Source organism: Gasterosteus aculeatus, chromosome 1, assembly GCF_964276395.1.
Source record: "Gasterosteus aculeatus chromosome 1, fGasAcu3.hap1.1, whole genome shotgun sequence".
Taxonomy (NCBI): domain Eukaryota; kingdom Metazoa; phylum Chordata; class Actinopteri; order Perciformes; family Gasterosteidae; genus Gasterosteus; species Gasterosteus aculeatus.
Window position 1 is genome coordinate 7162741 of NC_135688.1, and position 20548 is coordinate 7183288.

The window sequence follows — 20548 nt, forward strand, 5'->3', positions numbered from 1 at the left end:
CTTCCCCAACCTGGAGGGGGAGGTTTCGGTTCCCTCGGCCCATGCCCTTGTCCGCAGATGCCACCTCACCTGGAAAAGAGCGAGGTGCGCCCTACTTCGCGCGTCGGCGCAGTACCAGAGGCGGGCAAACCAGCATCGGAGTCCCGCTCCCCGTTACCGAACTGGACAAAGGGTCTGGCTGTCTACAAAGGACTTACCTCTTCGGGTGGAGTCCCGCAAGTTGGCCCAGAAGTACATTGGCCCTTATCCAATAATCAAGGTGATCAACCCGGCAGCCGTCCGTCTTCGCCTCCCCAGAACCATGAGAATTCACCCCACGTTCCATGTTTCCCGTGTCAAGCCAGTCAAGGAGAGCCCACTGGTCCCATCCTCCAGACCCCCTCCGCCCCCCCGACTCGTCGACGGGGGCCCCGTGTATACCGTGAAGCGACTGTTGGCAGTCCGACGGCGGGGTAGGGGCTGTCAGTACTTAGTGGACTGGGAGGGGTACGGCCCAGAGGAGAGGTCGTGGGAACCGGCGGGCAACATCATGGACCCATCCCTCATCAGGGATTTCAATCGACGGTTTCCAGAGCATGCTGGGTCGTCTGGAGACGCCCCTAGAGGGGGGGGTACTGTGACGACTCGAAGAGACTGAAGATTAACTTCCTGTTTTATTTTTGTAACCACGGCACTTCCTGTATCTAGTTTCCCCCCACAGCTGAGTTTAGTTTGTAATCACCCCCACCTGTATTTAAGCCTCAGTTCCCCACTTGTCTGTGTCAGGTTATCTTTTGTCGTTCCTAGAGGTACATGTTTGTTGTTAAATTCCCAGTGCTGTTTTTGTAATCTTGTTTCTACTTTGTTGCCAGGCTCTCTTCCTTTTTGTTTTCTACAAGAGCGTGTGGATTCCGCCTTTGCCTGTGCCCCCTTTGTTTTGCATTAGTTTACTCTCCTAGTAAAAGATTCCAAACCTTGAAAGAATTCTCTGTTGCCTTATTGCTCTGCACCTGAGTCGAAGTCCTGACCCCTCACAACGTTAAGTCAATGTTTTTTGTAGAAACATCTTCCGTTGCTCAAACCCAGATTGGATATTGTTTTAGTATCTTCTGGTCACGGAGATCTTTGTTATGTTTGAGTTGGATAAATTATGGCTCGGGCATTAACACACTTCTGTGATGATATAGTCTCATTTAAATCCACACCCCTCTTTGTTTAGCAGCTTTGTGCACACATTCCATGCAACAAAAAAAAGAGACAGGAAAGACTGGCCTTGGGTCACAGCTGACCCTGCAACGCTAAATCATCAGGAAGGATGTTATTATAGGCCTCAGAAATGGAGCAGAACTTTGACACGTCTGATATTAATCAGAAAGTAAAGCCACATTGTCAAAGATACTATAGACTATGCATCTGTTATGTCTTTTAAATGTTCTTAATTAATTATCTCGGACCGTGATCTTGAAAGTGCAGAATGTACAAAAGTATGTATCTCAGACTCATCTTTGTCTCATGGTCCTCTCTGGCCACGTCTTGTAGCCAATCACAAGACTTATTCAAACACCCAACCGGGCACATTCAGACGTGGCACAGATGCACACATATTTAAACTCACTCCCCTCACACACACACACACATATGTATGTATATTTATATATAGAATAAGACGATGTGACACAAAAACACACTTAAACATAGGGGCAGAGACACTAACACACCAGTCTTTCCCTCTTTTTTCCTCTGTCCTTAACTCCGTCTCTCTGTGCCTGCACACACACTCGTGGGACTGGAACTCTTAATTACCGAGCAGTGGAGCCCGCTAACCACTAGCTGGCCCACAGTGGTCATGTGATGTCGTGATCACTGGTGCCCAGGACAGAGAAACACTTTCCCTCAACGCAGATCCTGGGTCAGTTCTATTGGTTCCCCACTGGTGGTTGGTGTTATGAAGGGGTTAATGAATTGATCCATAGTTTGGACTCATGGAAATCTAAAGAATAATCTTTATGTTATTTTACGTTGACAGATTTTTCAAATGTACTATTCTTTCAGAGACACGAACCTGTGCTGCACCGATTTTGTCTTTTTTTTAAACTGTAATTCATCAATGTTTTGCTGATTTTACCCTCCAGGGAAAAAACAATACACTCTTTCCGGTTTCACTGTTCTACATCACCCTTAAGTGCTTTTGGGTTGACTGATGCCAATTATTCACTATTCCAGGACATTTTCCCATGTCCATGTAAAGGGCAACATCTTTATGAACACAGACTTGGATGAAAACACAAGGAACAACAGAAAGAAAGTAAGAGGACAGATTCCAGAGCCAATTACAGGTTTAATTATGAAATACACAGCAACAAATCTTGCACTTTATTGTTGAGCTATCTCGTCAAAAGCAGATGAGAAAGCCACAGAGGCAGAAGATAATTTGGTAGCTCTGAGGTGATACAAGAGGTTAACATTTTAGTACATCATCACAGAGAAAGATGCAACAGCCGGGAGAAGTAGCGCTGTCAGGGCAAAGCTTTGGTGTTGCCCTGCGTTGTTGAGGTAGTACTCCGCTACCTTCCAGTTGGGGTTGGACCCCGTGAACCAGAGCTGCATGCAGCGGCCTGAGGTTTTGGGGTGAGTGGTGTAAAGGTAGGAATTGGACCAGATTTGCTCACACATGGACTTGGCAGTGGGGTAAACCTCGGTCCACTTCCTGCACTTACTGCCTTCGGGGCATCTGTTAGTACCTGTATAATAAACGGAGAGAGAAATGTGAGAATTTGTTTTTTGTGGTTACATACAAAAATGTGAGTATCATTTTTTTTTACCTTACCCACTGCTCTGTGGTTGTGTGTAGGTGTGTGTTTGTGAGTGTGTTCTTACCTGAGCTCCAGTCCCATCCCTTGTGCCAGTCCGTCTTGCAGGTAAAATCATTCTTGCAGTCTTCCCACCAACTGTGGCAGTCCTCGTTACACAACGGCACATCCAAGATACGCTCCCTTCGCCAGCTCTGATCCACCTACACAAATAGAATTGATGATTGCTAATAAGCTATCATTTCCAAACACACTTTATTCTTTAAAGGATTTGCAACCGCATGGTGTGTCGGTTGAGTTATAAAAAGTGTCCACAAATTGAACACACACAAGGCCTAATTCTCTTTTCTTTTACAGGAGCTAAAAAAATAATGGCAAAATTCTGCACGTGGATAAACCGTCCTGTTAAGCCCTTCTTATTCTGCCATCTAGTGGTGCACACATACAACAGAGACTGAGGGAACGATACACACCGGTTGAATCCAGGGTCCCAAGTGAGGTGAGCACTCATAGAAACAAGTGTCCTGGATGAAATGTTTCTTGCACTGGGGGCTCATGGCGCCACAGTGATTCCAGTTGAAGTTGTACAGGTACGAGGCGTCGTCGTGGGCTTCTGTGCTGGTGTTTGCAGTACAGCATGCATTTTCACGCCAGGGAGCACACTGGAGAGGAGAGAGGGGTCACTTTACGCTGTGAAGCCTTGCTCTGATGAGGGGAACAATTGAATCTCCCAGCATCCGCCTCGGTCGATTGGATGTCCGTGGATGTTTGTGTTCATCACCTGGAGGTAAAGTTTTCCCTCGGGGCCAGGGTTGACTTTGTGGTGTTTGCCGTCCATACACATGTTGAGCTTGTCCAGAGACAGAGCGCCGCTGGTGAGGGCTAGTAGCAAGGCCGGGACACGCCACATGGCTTTACAGCAGGGAGGCAGTGGCATGCAGCAATGGTTAGGGAAAACAATGGGATGACAGCCGACATACAGAACACATCAAAAGTTAAATCCATGTGACTAGCCAGGGTACTTCTGATCCAAGGGAAAAAGCACAGTACTCGGGCCAGCGCTGTCACTTGTATACAATTTAGGCAGCATTTCAGCTATTTGATTTTCTTTAAATAATAGTCCTTGTATGAATATTGGACACCAGGACAAAATGTGTGTATTTAAACATGGCTGTAGGAGGCCAAACTCAGACGCAGAGAGGATTCTTCAAAAGATAGTTGAGGGAGAACCAGATTTGGAGCTTTCAGATGATGAGAGAAATGAGGAGGAGGAGTTTGAGCCAGGTGAAAAAGAAGAAGACGACACAGGAGGCTCAGATGAGCAGACAGACAGGGATGAGCAGGAAAGACGTCTTCCTCTGTGGGCCAGCAGTAGCACGTAGGCCTATGTTTTATCCCAATGATTCATACGACCTGACTGCATTTAACACAAATAGATTTATGTGAGTTGTAATTATTATTCCTGTTATAACCTTTCACATAGGCCTAGGTGCTGTTATGTTGTTTTCCATAATAATAGATTCACACCTGTGCTACCTGGGTTTCCTAACTGTCAAGATGACTCTACAACCCCTGCAGACTGGAGTCCAATTCAATACTTTTCCCAGTACATTAACAAGAAAGTCTTTGAAGATTTAGCAGCGTTCAAAATAAATTTTGTTTTATAATCAAGTTGAATGTATTATTGCTTTAATATCACTGTACAGCCATCATTTATATATATATATATATATATATATATATATATATATATATATATATATATATATATATATATATATAACTAAAGTACAACAACTCAAATCTGAACAAGAAGGATTCTGCAATTTGCGTCTTCATTTCTACATACCAGAAGCATCTAAAAGTGTTTCAATCAAAATCTTCAGTATTTACATCAAGTGTCAATTCAAAATTTGATGGGTGTTGAAGCTAATGAGGCTTAAACACTTAACTCAGATAAAATCTGATGGAAACTGGTCCATTTAGGACACTGCAACATCTCTTATTTGGGTATAGTGCATTGTAACACTTTACTAAACCTTTTAAAACAAACAATTTAAAACTTTCATAAAATGTCTTCCTTATTTCCTGATTAAAAAAGGAAACCCTTGAAAATCTGAAGTATGTGCCCTGCAAAGATTGTTCAAAATAAACTGTATATTTACAGAATGCAGTTCTCCTGGAAGTAAACTTAAAAATGAAACTGTAAACACTCTTAATACATGTATGAATATTTCTGGAAGTAACAGATTAATTACCTTATTAGCTTCTGTGGTGAGGTATTCCTGAAGGGGTGATCCTTTAAATAAGCGTCTCTAGTGTAGTCACCTCTAACACAGTCCTCAAGGCTAAACAAGGTCTGTGCACGAGCATGATTATGTCTCCAAGTCCAAAGTACGTGCAAAGTTTCTGTACTTGTGCGTGTGGCCGTTTGAGATAAAGTAAATGAAGGTCTCATGGTCTATCCTGTTCTTTATTACATAAACATTAACATCTGGTATAAAATGGCAGTGTGACCTCCTGGAAGGCTATATAAGAGGGAAAAGTAAGCAGTTAAGATAAAATTGTTCCTCATATATATGGATGTTATCCTGGTTCAACAAAAAAAATCACATTACAAGCACTTTAGAGTGGGTTGGTTAATTTTTAAACTTAAAACGTAAATGTGTGTGTGTACGTGTAGGTGTGTGTTAATCTCAAAAGTTACAGAAGTCACGAGTCCTCATTAGAAGAGACATGTGTATTCTGTTGTTCTTATGAATTGAAAATAATTTTAATTAATGTGGTTAGTTAATGTGGCGTTTGATTTTATTTTATTTTTTTAATTAATGCATGCAGGCTGTATCAGCCTTGCTGTATTACCAGCTTTAGTGTTACAGGCCAAAATGAATATTTAGTTTATCAAATTAAAGAAAACGTTAATATGGTAATATGGAAACTTTTTTGCAATGTGCTAGCTAGAAATATTTATCAGAAATAAAATACATCAGGGAACATTCCTATTAGTACACACACACACACACACACACACACACACACACACACACACACACACACACACACTACACACACACTACACAAACACAAACCTAAACATTGATAGATACATAATAATCAAACTAGATTTGTTGTTAACGCCACACCTTCCCTTCTCTACTGCGGCCACTTGGGCGGAACTATTGTGCAGGGACACTGGGACTCCGGACACATTGGCCGGTGAACACCAGCAGTTTCCGGTAAGCTTGTTTTGAAAATTTTGAAAGCTGAAGCGAGACGCTGGCAGGTACCAGGGCTGCACTACCCACGATTAAGCTTTAATTTTAACTTTAAAGAGTAAAATAGCAAATTTCATTCGCATCCATTTTACGAAGAAGAATTTTGGGCTTAACTTTACATTTCCGAGTTTGAGCATCACAAGACAGGAAGATTTTACACCGCACACCAACAACGTGTCAACATCGCGCCACCCCGTTTTAAACCGCGTCGGTTTATGTGTCTGGTAGATCCTCATTTCAACGCTATATTTTATTTTTGGTGTGAAACAGTCACACACACACACACCGACACGCACAGACGCGGGCTTGCCGATTGACGCCTCGTTTGTTATTGTTGTCCCCGTGAGACAGACATGTCCACGCTGTTCCCCTCGCTCTTCCCGCGGATAACGGAGTCACTGTGGTTCAACCTCGACCGACCCTGTGTGGACGAGACGGAGCTGCACCAGCAGGAGCAGCAGCACCAGACCTGGGTGAGCACCTCCGCTTAAACACACTCCCCTTCCCTCGCTCTTTTGCCGCCCACGTTGTCACGCTGTCTCCGTGTCCACCCCCAGCTGCAGAGCATCGCCGAGAAAGACAACAACCTGATGCCCATCGGGAAACCTATTTTTGAGGTAACGTGTTGGCGGCGATGCCATTTAAAAAAAAATATATATATATATATATCATCAACAAGTTAAAATGCTGCCGTGGAGTGTCACCAAGCCACGGTGTGAAACACACACTGGTAGGACGGTGTCCTCCATTCATGCCATCTGGTATCCTGTGGCGCAGGCGGGATACGACGAAGAGGAAGAGGAGGACGACGAGGACGAGGAGGACAGCGAGGAAGACTCGGAAGATGAAGAAGACATGCAGGACATGGATGAGATGAATGACTACAACGAGTCACCTGATGACGGCGAGATCAATGAGGTGCTTTCATTTTAGGATTTGTAGAAAGTCTCATTATTGGATAACTAATAGACACATACATTACTTTTTTTTACAGTTTTTTATCTGAATTTCTTATAAATCGTGTCTTTTTTTATTTCTGTCAGGTGGACATGGAAGGAGCAGACCAAGACCAAGACCAATGGATGATTTAAGATAAATGACAGTTTTCTGTCTGGCACCGGATTTCTACTCCACTTAAAACATGACTGCTGACCCTTTAGTCTGTGACACAGACATATCTATGTTTTATTTGTGGAAACAGGAAAAGAATATAGTTGAATCAAAGCTTGTATCCCGATGTCCTTCGGAGGGAGTGAATCCAGCACAAAGTGTCCTGTTTTCAAGCTGCAGGCGGCCCCTGAAGGCCCCGGACGTTGTTGGACGTCACTGTGAGTGCTTCTACCTGGCACGTACGACCACGCACACACAAAGCCCTGCGGTTTTGTAACCAGTCCAACACCCACCTACACATTGGTGGCAGTAGGCATCGGCCCAGTGATTTCTAAATTGAACTTTGACCTCCAGTCATGTGCCACTTCTCTTGGAGAGCCGTCAAAGAGCTGACTGAGCACAAGCAGCAGCTCAGTCAGCGAAATAGTTTATTACCCATGACTGACCCGATACTTCACCATGTTGTACGGTTCTGTTTCGTAGTGTTGTGCATGCTGCTAATCTTTTGTTACTCATATCATACTCCCGGCTGAACCTTCATAAATGCTTATGAAGTGGTAATATGATCAGACTATTCATCAGTTGGTCTTTTTTTGTTTTGTTTTAACTATGTCAAAGAAGCAAGCAGCCGTTACTTTTGAAGAATGTCAATTGAAATATCGGGACACTCTCAGTGTCCATACAAATACTCTCACGATGATATTAATGCATTGCTTGCAGAGGTTTGGGGTTTTAGTGCTGAAATGAACAGAAGCCTTGACTTTTTGTACTAAATTAAAGATTTTTTATGAAAACGTCTTTCCTGTGCCTACATTTTCAAAGACAGGCAATGTAACATGATTGTAAAGGGTGCGTGGCGGATTTAGGTAGATTTGCTGGAGAAGTCCCGTAAAATAATTTGCGGTTATAATGTCCACCGTGGTCCTTGTCATTCAACAGTTCACATGGGTAAAGATTTGAACAGACAATGGTTACATTTCGCATCTGAAGGGAAACATTTTCTTTTCTATTAAACCTGTACATAACGGACATTTATCATGAGCTCACTAACAAGCTCTTTGAGAAGACATCTACTGATTTTTTTTTTTTTTATTAGATAGGTGACAGAGGACGGCTGCAACTCACAGAGACTGTTGTATCCAAAGAATATGAACAGTATACAAAGTAAACTGTTTAAACACATAGTAGGCCATCATCTTTTCATCCCTTGCCGCTTAAAATGTATATCCGGCTAGTGTGGTCTACTTGGTTCCCTGGTACACCAGCTCAGCCATCCCGTCCCTGATGCCTTTGCTGTACTCTAGTGTGGCCCGGTGGACCTTCCACTCATACAGGCCGCTCTTGCGGATGTGCCTGAGGAACTTCGGAGCCCCGGGGAACAGCACGTTGTCGGCCACGATCATAGACCCTTTCCCCAGCAGACCAGAGCCCTCCAGCATCTGTAACACACAGAGCTCAGAACTTCAGGTCTTGAAAACCCAGAGGACATATTAATCTGGATAGCATCCTACTATGTAAATGTCCTTTGTAGGGATTTATTCAAGTCACCTGCAGATCAGGGAGGTAACATTTCTTCCAGTGGTCCATGAAGACAAAATCCAGCCTTTCCAAGCCATACTCAGACCGCAGTTGAGGGATGACCTCATCAGATGGATTCACAATGAGCTCCACCTGGAGACCAAACTGCGTGAATGTCTCAGAGGAAAATACTCTCCATATTCAATACATGAGACCAAAATGTCCTCCTTGACTTATCTGAAAACAAATCATGGTAGTCTGGTGCTTTTGTCAAAAAGCCTTGTGTTCACAGAGTGAGTAGGATGTACAGCGTTCACATGCCTCTGCGCTCTCACCGTGTCGTCATCAAACCCTGCCAGGCGGATGATTTTCTCAGCGACAGCGGCGTTCCTCGGGTCCATCTCCAGGCTGTACACGCGGGCGCCCAGAGGCAGAGAGCGGGCGATACGCACCGTGCTGTACCCGCAGTGGGCCCCCAGCTCCAGCACCGTCAGAGGGCTCTGCTGCATTATCAGCCGGTCTAGGATCTTCCCTGCACACCAAAACACACGCTGTGTAATCCTGCTCGTAGACAGATGTCACATTGTGGCGGGAGGTCAATCATCCTCTCACCTTTTTTAGGCCCAATGTTGCTGATGAACTCCACTCTGCTGCACCAGACGTCGAAGGCCTCCAGGATGCTGTCCGGGTCTCCGGGGGTGGCGTGAGTGAGAACGTACTGGTAAGCACGCTCCTCGCGGCTCAGGCCAGTCATCCAGTCCCTCCATATTCTGACCAGGACCGCCCGATAGAACAGCACAAAGTAGAAGCGGCATCTTATAAGAACTGTCAGCAGGAGGGGAATGAAGGCCAGAGCGATCGCAGGAGAAACCATCCTAGCTCGTACAAAGAAACACAAGTCGAATCATGAGACACCTTGAAAAAGGGATAATGTTGTTTATGTCAACTGATAAGATGTAAACATTATATATTAATTCCATTCCTTCCTGTGCCTCTTTAAATGAACCTTTACATGAAAGCTGTAGCAGAAATTCACGCCTTACTCTCTTTTCACATTCATGGACAACAACGGCATTGTTCTGTATCTCATTTAATTGGATTGAATCATCTTCTATCTCTCAAGATCATTCAGCCAATTAGTATTTGAGTTGGTTAAGTTTTATAATTACAGGAGACACACAGTAGAATGAACTCTCTGATGACACCAGGACCGCAGAGAGCCTTTACATCTCTGCAAACTAAAGACACACCTTCAGACTCTACCTCGACTGCAAAGACTAACAAATTGTAGCACTTAAATTGTACTTATAATGGCCCTTATCTATAGTTGTAAATAGTAAGTTGTAAATTGACTTATTTATTGAAGTTGCACTTTCTTGTTCTTTTGAGTTTGTACCCTTATGGTTGAAATGCACTTAGTGTAAGTCGCTTTGGATAAAAGCCTCAGCTAAATGACTTGTAATGTAAAGTACCGGTCCTTCTACGATGTGACTCCACAATTCGAGATCTTTTATAATGTTTCATGCGTCAAAAGATCAAAGCCATTCTTTAATCAAGACTTATAAAGGATCTCTAACTAATGCACAGATAGTAAAGTAAGATGCATTTGTATTTATTAAATTATCTTTTCCTGAATGCTGAAATTCCAAATACATGGAACACATTTTGAGACAAAACCCTCTTAGTTCTGAATTTTGCAGGATAAGACACTCTCGATATTCCTGTAGCCCCGCATAACCGTAGCCCCAACACAACAGATAATATAATCTGTTAATATAGATAATTCATTGAAAAAAAAAAAACTCACCTGTTTTGTAAAAGGTTTTGCGAGCGCAGACCAACAGCGCCGGTGATTAAGAGGAATGTGGCTCTCCAGCCACATAAAGATGGAGGTGTGTTTGTGTGTGTGTAGAAGAAAAGGTAAGAGGCCCGGGGGTATGAATAATTTAAGTATCGTGAGCTTGACAGTACACGTCGTGTAATTGTTTCCAATAACAGAGGCGGTGACGGTAACATCACTAACTCTTCTAATCTTCGCCTGTTTTTATACAATTTTCATAGGACACACAGGCAGCTTCGTGCGCTGTACATCACAACGATATTGTGGGTAGGAGCAGAGACAGTGAGACAGAGAGCGGCAGTGGGGGACATTTCATGTATCGAGTTAACAGCAACAGGTGTGGCATCAGATTTCTGTCTTCTTTACCGAGTCATGATGACACGCGACGGTCAGGAAATACAAACGCACACAATTGATGCAACAGAATGTAACTAAATAGTGTTTATTTTAAGTGTATTAAAGTTTATTTAAATGAAAGGAATATCAAACAAAAATGAAAAATACTACAGCAGTTATGTTTGGAACAAATAAATGTAACAAAATGCTAAAGGACTTATTATATACCTTTTATTTCTGTCCTTTCTTTTCCGTGCTGCTCTTCTGATGTGAGCGTTTTATGGGGAGTGACATCACATTTCACAGTTTATAAGTGTGATCACTCCTAAAACGACTGCAGCTGCCGTGAAACAAAATGATCATCTATGAGGCAATATAAATGTATGTATGTTTCATGCGTACAAAACAATAGGATAGGTAGCATAAGAAAACATTTTTATGGTTAATCAAGTGACAATATACTGCTTCAAATCAAAGTGTCAAAAGAAAACTTATGGTGAGATCAGTACAAACCTTGCAATCAATACCAAACACTGACTTTGATTTAAGGGTTGTATTTTCTCTCTCCTATTTACAAAAAAACCCTGATATTGCCCTTGTTGGAAGTACACCAGCATTTGCACTATTTTGTGATGATTCCTTATTATCAGTCATGGCAGAGGCTTTTCAGAGCCATTCAGGAACAGTTCATCAAGAAAATTGGAGAGTTTTAAGATAATCAGATAACATCCAACACATCTGGGCCATTTACACGTATCTAACAATCGATAAATCAGGTGAAGTATTCACCGTTAGCTGGGAACTATTTGTCAACTGTTCATTATTAAACGATGTAGCAATCAGCGGCACACAGCCACACTCTGCATAAAACCACGAAGCAGCACTGCGATGGCCGGCGACCCCTCGTCTACAACTGTGGACAGGGCTGCTTGAGGAGAGCTCTGATGAACTTCTTCAACTCTTTGTCCCCTCTGGTCCACCTCACCAGCCGAGTCAGCAGCAGCCTCCCCTCTTCAGCCTGAGCCAAGGCCAGAAACCACCCGCCCTGAGACCCTTTCCCTTCTTTTCCGTCCTCTTTTGCTTGTCTTACGCCCACCTGTCCCTCCTCCAGGCCCCTGTCGTTGTTTGTCGTTGCGTGGTCCAAGCCGGGACAAGCGCAGGTGCCTCCCTCCTGCAGCCACAAGGCGCTGTGGGCCATTGCGCCTCCGACCCCCTCTGCCCTCTCCGCACCTCCCCCTGCCCACCTCAGGATGCGGCTGCGGGCCGTAGGCACCAGCTGACGGTCCCCTCCCACCGCCGACACGCTGCCCAGACGCATCTTAAACGCTGAAGCGGAGACAGAATGCTAGTTAACAGGTGCCATTTCAGACACATTGTAAAACAAGATCATCTGTTCTGTGGCCGGTTTTGTTGTTAATTATAGCGATCATACAACAAGGGGTTATTCTGTGCTCTGCTCTATTGTCAAAATACGTTATTTCAGTTTGTCTTTTTTGGGGTTGCATTCTCCACAACAATTTGTTCTCACCATAAGGACTGTGGCAGAAGTTTTCCTGGATGTCGGTTTCTCCTTCAGCAGCCAGACTGCAGGCATCACAGATGACGCTGCCTGGAGGGTGTAGGAGAGGGGATTAGAGGACTGCCGGTGGGGATGTAAAAAGAAATCATAAAAAAAAGGTGGTGAGACTTTTGTCTTTGAGCTGAAACTCCAGGATCAAGGCGTTTAAATAAAACAAGATACGAGCATAGGGGAAATAAAACCTCATTGATCATCTTAATCAATCAGTTAATGTTACAGCAGTACAGTCAGATACAATTTGAAAAAAGATATACACTTGTAGTGTCCACAAATTGCAATGCCAATATCAATAAACACATATTTTTTCTTCTTCTTTTACAGATACGCATTACAGAAAACATTTTTGATGAGGGTTCCTAAAACCAATCAGGATGTGTGACCAGGATATGAAACACTTTACGGCTGAAAAGACAAACACTTTTGACATTTATTTAAAACACTGGTCTGATTGTAAGAAGCCATTATCCAACCTACATCGGTCGGACTCGAATCTGTGCATCGTTCAAAAGTTCATGCAAGCAGCTTTTCCTTTAGAAAAAAGAGGCGTATGTTACAGATCCTTCCACTGACCTTTCAACGCCTCCTCGTGCCTGACCTCCTCCGGGATCCCCCCCTCCCGCTCCCCGGTTGCCGGGATGCACAGCTGGGTCCTACGCGGGAACCGGGTGCAGTTAAACATCTCCGGCCACGGGAACCCGAACGCGCTCATCACGGGCACGCAGCCGTCCCGCACGACCTCGCACAGGCTCCTGCAGGGGCTGACCGGCCCGCCGAGCTCCGGCAGGCACACCGGGGCGAACAGCGAGCACAGGAACTTCTTGGTGTCCCGGTGGCACAGCTTGGAGACGAGGGGCAGCCAGGCTGCCGACTGCTGCTGGGCCTCCCGCAGCGTGTCGTGGCCGAGCAAGTTGGGGATCCGCATGTGCCTGTAGCCGATCCCGTGGCACAGAGACAGGGTGCTCGGGATGGGTTTGCACACCGAGCGGACCGAGGAGCTAAACCCGAGCGCGGGTGGCCCGAGCCGGGCGTCAAAGGCGCCGCACGCTCCGAACAGCGAAACGAGGCCGAGCACGGAAGCGAACATTGTGTGTCTCTCTCTCTCTCTCTCTCTCTCTCTCTCTCTCTCTCTCTCTCTCTCTCTCTGTGTCCCCCCCCCCACGACGAGGACAGAGTGAAGTCTGCTGCTCTGCTGCCTGGACTTGACCGGCATGTAGGTGTAAACAAAAGAGGTGTGGAGGAAACGGGGTGGGGGGGGGGGGGTGTTTAATGAGAGGGCAGGCGCCTCCCAGTCATCATCACCCCCCCCACATCAGACTGGTGCCTTCTTCTGGGGAAACTCCCTCATGTGCACCAACATGCCTCATTCCTTCTCCTGCGGCTATCTAGTTGATCTCAGGAAAAGGCTTAGGAAGTTGTGCATTATTTATGTTTATGTCAATTAAACCGATTGATTGACCATGAAATAATCAAACAAATGAAGGTTGATACAGCAAAAAAAGACAAACATAGCTGAATTAAACTGATAGCACCTTCAAGGGTATAACGCTGCTGTGGATTTCCTGCACGCTTTGTGACATTTAGTCAGCAGACATCTGGCACTGATGTTTCATTTATCCCGAGCCAGAGGAGTGTTTTTTGCAGAATCCTTCCGCGGTGAATCATTTTCTTAACTCTGGCCAAGAAATACATGTATATGTATAGTTGTTTTTATCATTTGAAAACAAAGCTGTCTCGGTTTGTTAGATCTGTCCGTCCACGTAGCCTAAAGTGAATATCTTTGGAATATTTGAGTACACCGGACACAGGCAGAATATACAAACAGTTCTTCGGAACAGGCCTCCTCCCTCTTTGCATCACCGTCCTGCGTCTTCTCCTTGTCCTGTATTTTTTTTTTCATTTTCTCAAACTCTCCGTCTGTCCTCCATCTCCTTGCCAAAAGAGCCTCTCCTCTTCTTCATTTTTCTGACAGACTTCCTCCAGCGCCTTGTTTTTGTCCTTCACCTACTTCCATCTCCTGGATCTTTCGTGTCTCAGCCAGTTATTCTCGTCCTACACTTGTTTCCGTCAAATAGTTTATTCTTGGCCAGCTCCAACTGCATAGCTTTTATCCTGAAATCCAAGCTCTGTTGTTTCAGGTGCCATGCGTCTTTCTTTTGGACGAGGACTAGAAAGAGTGCTCTCTTTAATGAGATCCAGGATTTCAGTGTCCCTGTCTGCTTCACCTCTGATGCTCAACCTAAAGCTTCAAGTTCTGTTATTTAAGGTGCAGGTCTTCTATGAATTTCTTCTCCAGAGCATCGTATTTAGCTTGCATTTTCTTCTTCTTTTCAATCTGCATCTCAAGATCTTTGCATTCAGTCTGCAAGGCTTCTTTTCTTTGTTGGAGTTCAGCTCTCTGTACTCATTGAGAAGGGCCTTGGTCCTGTGCTCTAAACTGCTGTGTTGGATATCCGGGTGTTTTGGAGAGAGCCTTTTTTGCAGAGATTGTCTATTTAATTCCTCCATGCCGCTTAGCTGTATCGTCAGATTTTAGATCTCAGCATTAGCGTGAGCAGGAGCAATTTTCAGATAACATACTTTTGAGGGAGGTGCTGGACGGCCCCGAGGATCACCAGCCCGGTTTCTCTCGTTGTTTATTCTATCTAAGACCGTCTGTCAAACACTAAAAGAAAACAAAAATGTTGACCAGCAATTTGAATAATAGGCTTCTCTTAAGCTTGTATAACTACCACTTAACATATTATTATATCATATTAAAATGGGCATGCTTTTCTTTACTATGCTATTACTTTAGGCCATACATAAACAAAGCAGTGTTGCAAAATATCACACCTCAGTTGTATTTTATTTGTCAGTTGCCTCCGTCTAATAGTCTCATACAAAAAGGAAGCAAATTGTATTGTTTTTCACACTATATGTACAGCTGCTCGCGTTATAATATGTATTTTTTCTTTTTACATAACTCACGTTTGAAAGAAGCCCCCATCACGTGACGGACCCCACAGCTGCTTCACATATACCGGAAGTCGCCGCTGTGTCGTCACTTGCGAGCTACTATCATGTGATTGCTCGTCCAACGAGCTGCTGTTGACAGTAGCTGTGCTACCCCTTTTTGATGAAGCATTAATTTAAACCAACAGGAGAACATTCGTATGATAGTTGGAGAAGATAATTAGGCCCGTTTGTGACGGAGCAGAGGGAAGCGGGGTTGCGTCGTGTGGCCCCTCGGACGCGGACATGGGTTGCTGTTACAGCAACGAGAGCGAGACCACAGAGCAGGTAGTTAGCTAGTGGCTAGCCGTCCAAAACTCTCCCTACGGATATGACATTTGTTAATAGATTAAAAAAAAAACATTCTTATTTTGTTTGTTTCATAAATGCATGTATTTGAGTGATGTGTAAAACGTTTAGTAGTCTTTAAAAAATATAGTAGTTAAAGTATTCTGACGCCTGCGTTAGCTTGGTAGTTAAAGCCTTCGGTGAAGGCCCGAGGCAGACTGGGGACAGTTTGACATACAACGTAATTAGAAGATAAACGTTTGTATATACGGACGCACCGGAAGGAAAAGAAACACGATTTCGAATAAAAACGTTACCTCACACGTCAGCTCACGCACAGTCCCTTTCAGGGTCAGCAGGACGTTACTTACGCTGTTGATTCATGAAAACAAACTGTTGTAAAGCTAAAAAGAGAACCTTGCATTAGCGTTAAATTACTAATAAATCGCATTCTAGCACTTACACAAATATCGGAAGTGATTGATGTGCTGAACACTTTGGCCTTATGTCATATGACCATAGCCATTTTTAGTTTCGGAAGTCAGTTCTGCCTTGTTGCAAAATCTCTTTACTCCTGTGCATTTGTTGCTTGAACAAATAGTAGAATAGTTAGCCCCCTCTGTCGGCGTCATTCCCCCTCAAAATGCTGTTTCTGATGAACCCCATCAAATAAGTCGTGTTGTTCATATCAGTGCAGATTTGTTTATGCTTCCCCCGGATGTTTTATTGATGGTGTAAGAATGGTAAATCCGAGTTTAGAGTATGCAAGGAGGAGTGTAACAATATTGTATTATGTTGAAATGCATTGCAGTGGTTGGCTGTTAAGCTGATACCTCAGCTTGTTGTCACTTTGTTTTCTCTTAAAATAATGCCTTAAATGTTTATGTATGCAAGGGAGAAAACACTCTTGGGTAACACTACTTCATTATCTTATTTAATGTCATACATATTAAAACACATGGTTGCTTTTTGCAAGTATTTGTCAGTGAGGCTAATTCTTCTGAAAGTAATTACTTACTACATAACTGTGACATAATTTCATGAACAGAAAACCATTTTTTAATGCTTACTCCCATTGTGATGGACCCGTACTAGGACCCTGATGAACGTAAGCCACTGATCCCCCACCCGAACCCTGTCAGCAAACCCCCAAATGGGACTGACTGGATCACTACTAGTGTCCCCTCAGCGAGGACGGACGAACAGGCCCTCCTCACATCCATCCTCACCAAGACAGCACAGTAAGACATGCAACCGTAGATGAGCCGGATTCATGCATGCGTTTCCTGATAAAAAGCCCTAATGGCTGTGCCTTTTAACAACCCGATGGTATCTCCTCTCTTTAAGGAATATCATTGATGTGTCAGCAGCTGACTCTGTCATGATGGAGCAGCACGAGTACATGGACAAAGCTCGGCAATACAGGTATGTGGGTCTGCAGTTGCGTAATACAATTTGTGGTTTTCTGTATTCGGGAAGGGCAAAGGTGCTCTCAAATCGCAAGATGGTTAAAAATAATTTGCTGAACTGTACATGTAGTTGGCTTATAAAAACGCTTGGGTGTCATACTTGTTTGAGCCATATCTAATGATAAAAGTCAGGAGCTTTCACGGTGTTTTCTGATTATACTATATCTTACTAATTTAAAGTTCATGGAATAAGATCTTCTTTTTAATGACTTAAATGCTCTTAAAGAGTTTATGCAAGGGCAAGATTTGGTTGGTGTTTGCTCAGTTAAATGTGCTAAGAATTAAACCGTCCCGACACCAACCTGACAATGCAAGAAGGTGAGGGGGAAAATTACTGCACAAAGAATTGAACTTTAACTTTAAACCGCAGATACAATGACACCTAGCAGCAGCTGTGTTTGGTCTAAAGGGCAGGTGCTGAGATTGAACTGCTGTTTCTCAGGACACAACAACGAAGTAGAGCAGTCAAGGTGACAAACTGTTTGCAACTTTACTCTGGTGTTTTGTTTCAGCACAAAGCTGGCCGTGTTGAGCAACACTCTGCCCCAGAAGAAATCCCTCGCGCTCCCCTCGCTCACCAGCCAGCCCCACCAAGTGCTTGCGAGTGACCAGGTGCCATACTCAGATGTCCAGCAGGTAATGTCAGACTAGCACACGTGGAAGATATTTTGGCTTGTGATTCCAGCACCCACCGTAGTTCTTGTTGCTGTTGTTGGCTACATATAGCATCAGATAGATACTGCAACATGTGGGGGTGTGACTAAATGTGATTTGAAAATAGATCTTAAAGATATCAAATCCAAATCTGTTGTTGCTATTTTTGCCCACCTAGTAGTCTCATTTTACTTTCTGCCTATTGGTAATTTGAATAATTTTGCACACCCATAAACTCTTCTCTTTGCAGGTAGCCAAGATAGCAGCTTATGCTCACAGTGCAATTTCTCAAATCAAAGTGGATGCTAAAGAAGAACTAGTGGTCCAGTTTGCCATTCCCTGATTCTGCGACCCCTGACGCACACACTGTTCGTCCCATCCCGCTCTCTCTGTGTCACTTCTGCATCCTCGCCCTCCAGCCCATCCTTTCATTAAAGCCTCTTGGTTCTTGTGCTCCCTAGCTATGCCTCCAACTGCTATAAAGACAAGGACAATGTAGGATTGCACCCTACCGCTGTCTTCTAGTATGCTTTATGCCCGTTACAAGTTGTCAGCATGGCCGATGGAAGATGGTCGACTGTAGCTGGGCCATGCGTGCGTGTGTGTGTATGCTCTCATATTTACAACAACAAGGCCTCCCCTGTAAGTGGATCACAGACTTTGTCAGAACCAGCCGTGGAAAAATCATCTTTCATCTTTCTTGGTAAATTGCTCTTTAAAACGGTTTCCGGGCCGTCTCAGTATCTATATCCTGTTAGTTTCCTCAGCCTTTATACTCAGTCAGGCAAGGGTAGCTTAGCACCCCAGACTGTGATGGCATTGAAAAACACACCATTTTCTTCTTGTGGAGAAGAGCTGTATGATGTTTGATGCATCATACAGCTTCACTATAGTCACTGAAAAAGGAGAAATTGGGAATATCTGTGGCATGGAACAAGGACCATAGATGAAAGGGCAATGGTTTGGTGTATTGACCATTTACTAGAATGAAAATGTCTAGTTCAAATGTCTTGAACTCTGTTCTTCTGTCCTTTTAAAACAATTTGGAAAAAGGCTGCCAGAAAAGTGACTGTTCAGAATGTTTTAATGCACTAGTTCAGATGTGTGCGGGTGATAGTTGACCATCAAACATCCCACTGTCATCTGGTGTCACCTCGCACTGAGATTCACATCCTGATACAACCTGAACACAAAACAGTAAACTAACCTGACATTGCACTGTAGTAATGTTTAAAATCTGACCGTGGTTATTAGCTGCCTGGTGTGTAGTCTGTAATTCCAGATGAAATCTAAAGGTAAATCATGAGTTAGCTGAGTGAGGATGCAAACACAAGCAGGAGGGTGCTGGGGAGATGGAGATGGAGCTGTCTCGGGTCACAAGCTGTCGGGTTTTACAGACATGTGTTTTCTATCACTAAACAAAAATGAGCAGGCAGACTTGAAATAACTCAATATTTAATAGCAGTGGAGGCAGACAGACAGACGGAGGGGATTGATGTGTGAAGGGTGCAGTGACCGATATTATGTATTCATGCCGCCTTTGTACAGAATATTCTGATGGACTATAAAAACATGATGGATTGTATAATGTTCCTCTTTTAGTAGAGTTGATTGGCAGGAATTGGCGAAGATCTTTTGGCGGTAAATAAATGTTTTTATCAAACGCAAGAAACCTTTTAAGGACTGCATCTGTTGGCTTTTAAACGAAGCTTTCTGCTGCAGATTGTAATATGATTGAGTTATTCCTTTTAATCAGAAACTAACCATTGTTGCAGTGTGGGTGAGCTCTTAACAATATATGTACCACGGCAGATAAAATTATCGGAGACCTTTTTGTGATTATTTATTTGTGTGTTGACTCTGGTGAGCCGCTCTGGAGCCTCTAAAGGGATGAGCTGCAAGGCCGTGATCAATCAAGCACACGGTCCATTTGAGCTTTTTGCAAAGGGTACTCTGCATTTCTTTTAGATGTGTAATATCTTTAGGCTAGTACCAAAAAGTTTTAAGATTTCTGTTTTGTTTTGTTTTAATTCATTAAAGTTTTTCAACATAACACAGGTGTCTTATAAAATCTTACATCCATATGCTGTTAACACCAAAGTGGTAGATTCAGTAATGAAACTTCATTAAGGTTAATAACCAGTGTGCTACACTTGAGATGCATGATCATTTATAAAGATATTACAGAACCCAAATCCATGTTTGAAACAACAAAATCAAATCATTCACAGACATCTAAAGTATGTCACGGCCACTATGGCGGGATGGCTCAGGGAAACTTCCTCCCTGTCACTTAAATGATCAGCAATAAAGTGTCTTAATGTAGTCTTTTATCATCTGTAAAGGGTTTCTTTGGACCATCCAATAATAAACTGTTAATCACAGCAAATAACAACAAAAAAGATAAGTGGCTGGTTTCACTTCAGATATACAAACACAATACATGAGGTTTTCCAGCAGCTGATTGAAGACAGCAGTACATTTGGGCGAAGCTGGTTTCAACAGACCACGACGGAGGCGAGTCAGCGGTCACTGGAGAGTCTCTCTGCTGCGTCTGTGGCTCTGAGACCAAATCTTAGCCATGACTCGCTCCTGGCGTGTCACAGCACTGAAGTCCATCGTCTTTAACCGAGGCAGAGCAGAAATCACGCGACTCCTAAATGCACAGAGACACATATTTATGCATCCTTCCTATGATT

The 20548-nt window shown here is 43.7% G+C and overlaps 5 protein-coding genes across 11 annotated transcripts; 2 read left to right on the forward strand and 3 right to left on the reverse strand.

The window, feature by feature from the left end:
- Positions 1-2297: 2297 nt before the first annotated feature.
- folr (folate receptor) lies at positions 2298-5182 on the reverse strand. 2 transcript variants are annotated; one of them, XM_040175058.2, is made up of 5 exons: positions 5048-5182; positions 3571-3701; positions 3263-3451; positions 2857-2992; positions 2298-2720 (listed from the first exon to the last, which is right to left on the reverse strand). In XM_040175058.2, exons 2-5 carry the CDS (start codon positions 3697-3699, stop codon positions 2446-2448), a joined length of 729 nt encoding a protein of 242 aa, XP_040030992.1. In that variant the 5' UTR covers positions 3700-3701; positions 5048-5182; the 3' UTR covers positions 2298-2445. The 2 variants fall into 2 exon arrangements, with proteins under 2 accessions (XP_040030992.1, XP_040030983.1); XM_040175049.2 differs by lacking the exon at positions 5048-5182 and having other exon boundaries at positions 3571-3859.
- anapc15 (anaphase promoting complex subunit 15) lies at positions 2987-7972 on the forward strand. Of its 6 annotated transcripts, XM_078098429.1 has the most exons (7): positions 2987-3288; positions 3444-3576; positions 5977-6025; positions 6416-6537; positions 6622-6681; positions 6842-6982; positions 7108-7972. In XM_078098429.1, the coding sequence occupies exons 4-7, from the start codon at positions 6418-6420 to the stop codon at positions 7153-7155; spliced, it is 369 nt and encodes a 122-aa protein (XP_077954555.1). In that variant the 5' UTR covers positions 2987-3288; positions 3444-3576; positions 5977-6025; positions 6416-6417; the 3' UTR covers positions 7156-7972. The 6 variants fall into 6 exon arrangements, with proteins under 6 accessions (XP_077954555.1, XP_077954553.1, XP_077954552.1 ...); XM_078098427.1 differs by having other exon boundaries at positions 3070-3576; XM_078098426.1 differs by lacking the exon at positions 5977-6025 and having other exon boundaries at positions 3177-3288.
- A 308-nt stretch (positions 7973-8280) lies between these two features.
- Positions 8281-10780, reverse strand: tomt (transmembrane O-methyltransferase). The gene is made up of 5 exons (XM_040175037.2): positions 10500-10780; positions 9305-9567; positions 9028-9224; positions 8723-8845; positions 8281-8613 (listed from the first exon to the last, which is right to left on the reverse strand). Exons 1-5 carry the CDS (start codon positions 10706-10708, stop codon positions 8416-8418), a joined length of 990 nt encoding a protein of 329 aa, XP_040030971.2. The 5' UTR covers positions 10709-10780; the 3' UTR covers positions 8281-8415.
- Positions 10781-10973: 193 nt separating this feature from the next.
- On the reverse strand, positions 10974-13707 carry sfrp2l (secreted frizzled-related protein 2 like). The gene is made up of 3 exons (XM_040189875.2): positions 13018-13707; positions 12397-12477; positions 10974-12194 (listed from the first exon to the last, which is right to left on the reverse strand). Exons 1-3 carry the CDS (start codon positions 13655-13657, stop codon positions 11776-11778), a joined length of 1140 nt encoding a protein of 379 aa, XP_040045809.2. The 5' UTR covers positions 13658-13707; the 3' UTR covers positions 10974-11775.
- Positions 13708-15414: 1707 nt separating this feature from the next.
- Positions 15415-19902, forward strand: lamtor1 (late endosomal/lysosomal adaptor, MAPK and MTOR activator 1). The gene is made up of 5 exons (XM_040189899.2): positions 15415-15726; positions 16822-16967; positions 17074-17151; positions 17708-17831; positions 18100-19902. Exons 1-5 carry the CDS (start codon positions 15685-15687, stop codon positions 18190-18192), a joined length of 483 nt encoding a protein of 160 aa, XP_040045833.1. The 5' UTR covers positions 15415-15684; the 3' UTR covers positions 18193-19902.
- The last annotated feature ends 646 nt before the right edge of the window (positions 19903-20548 follow it).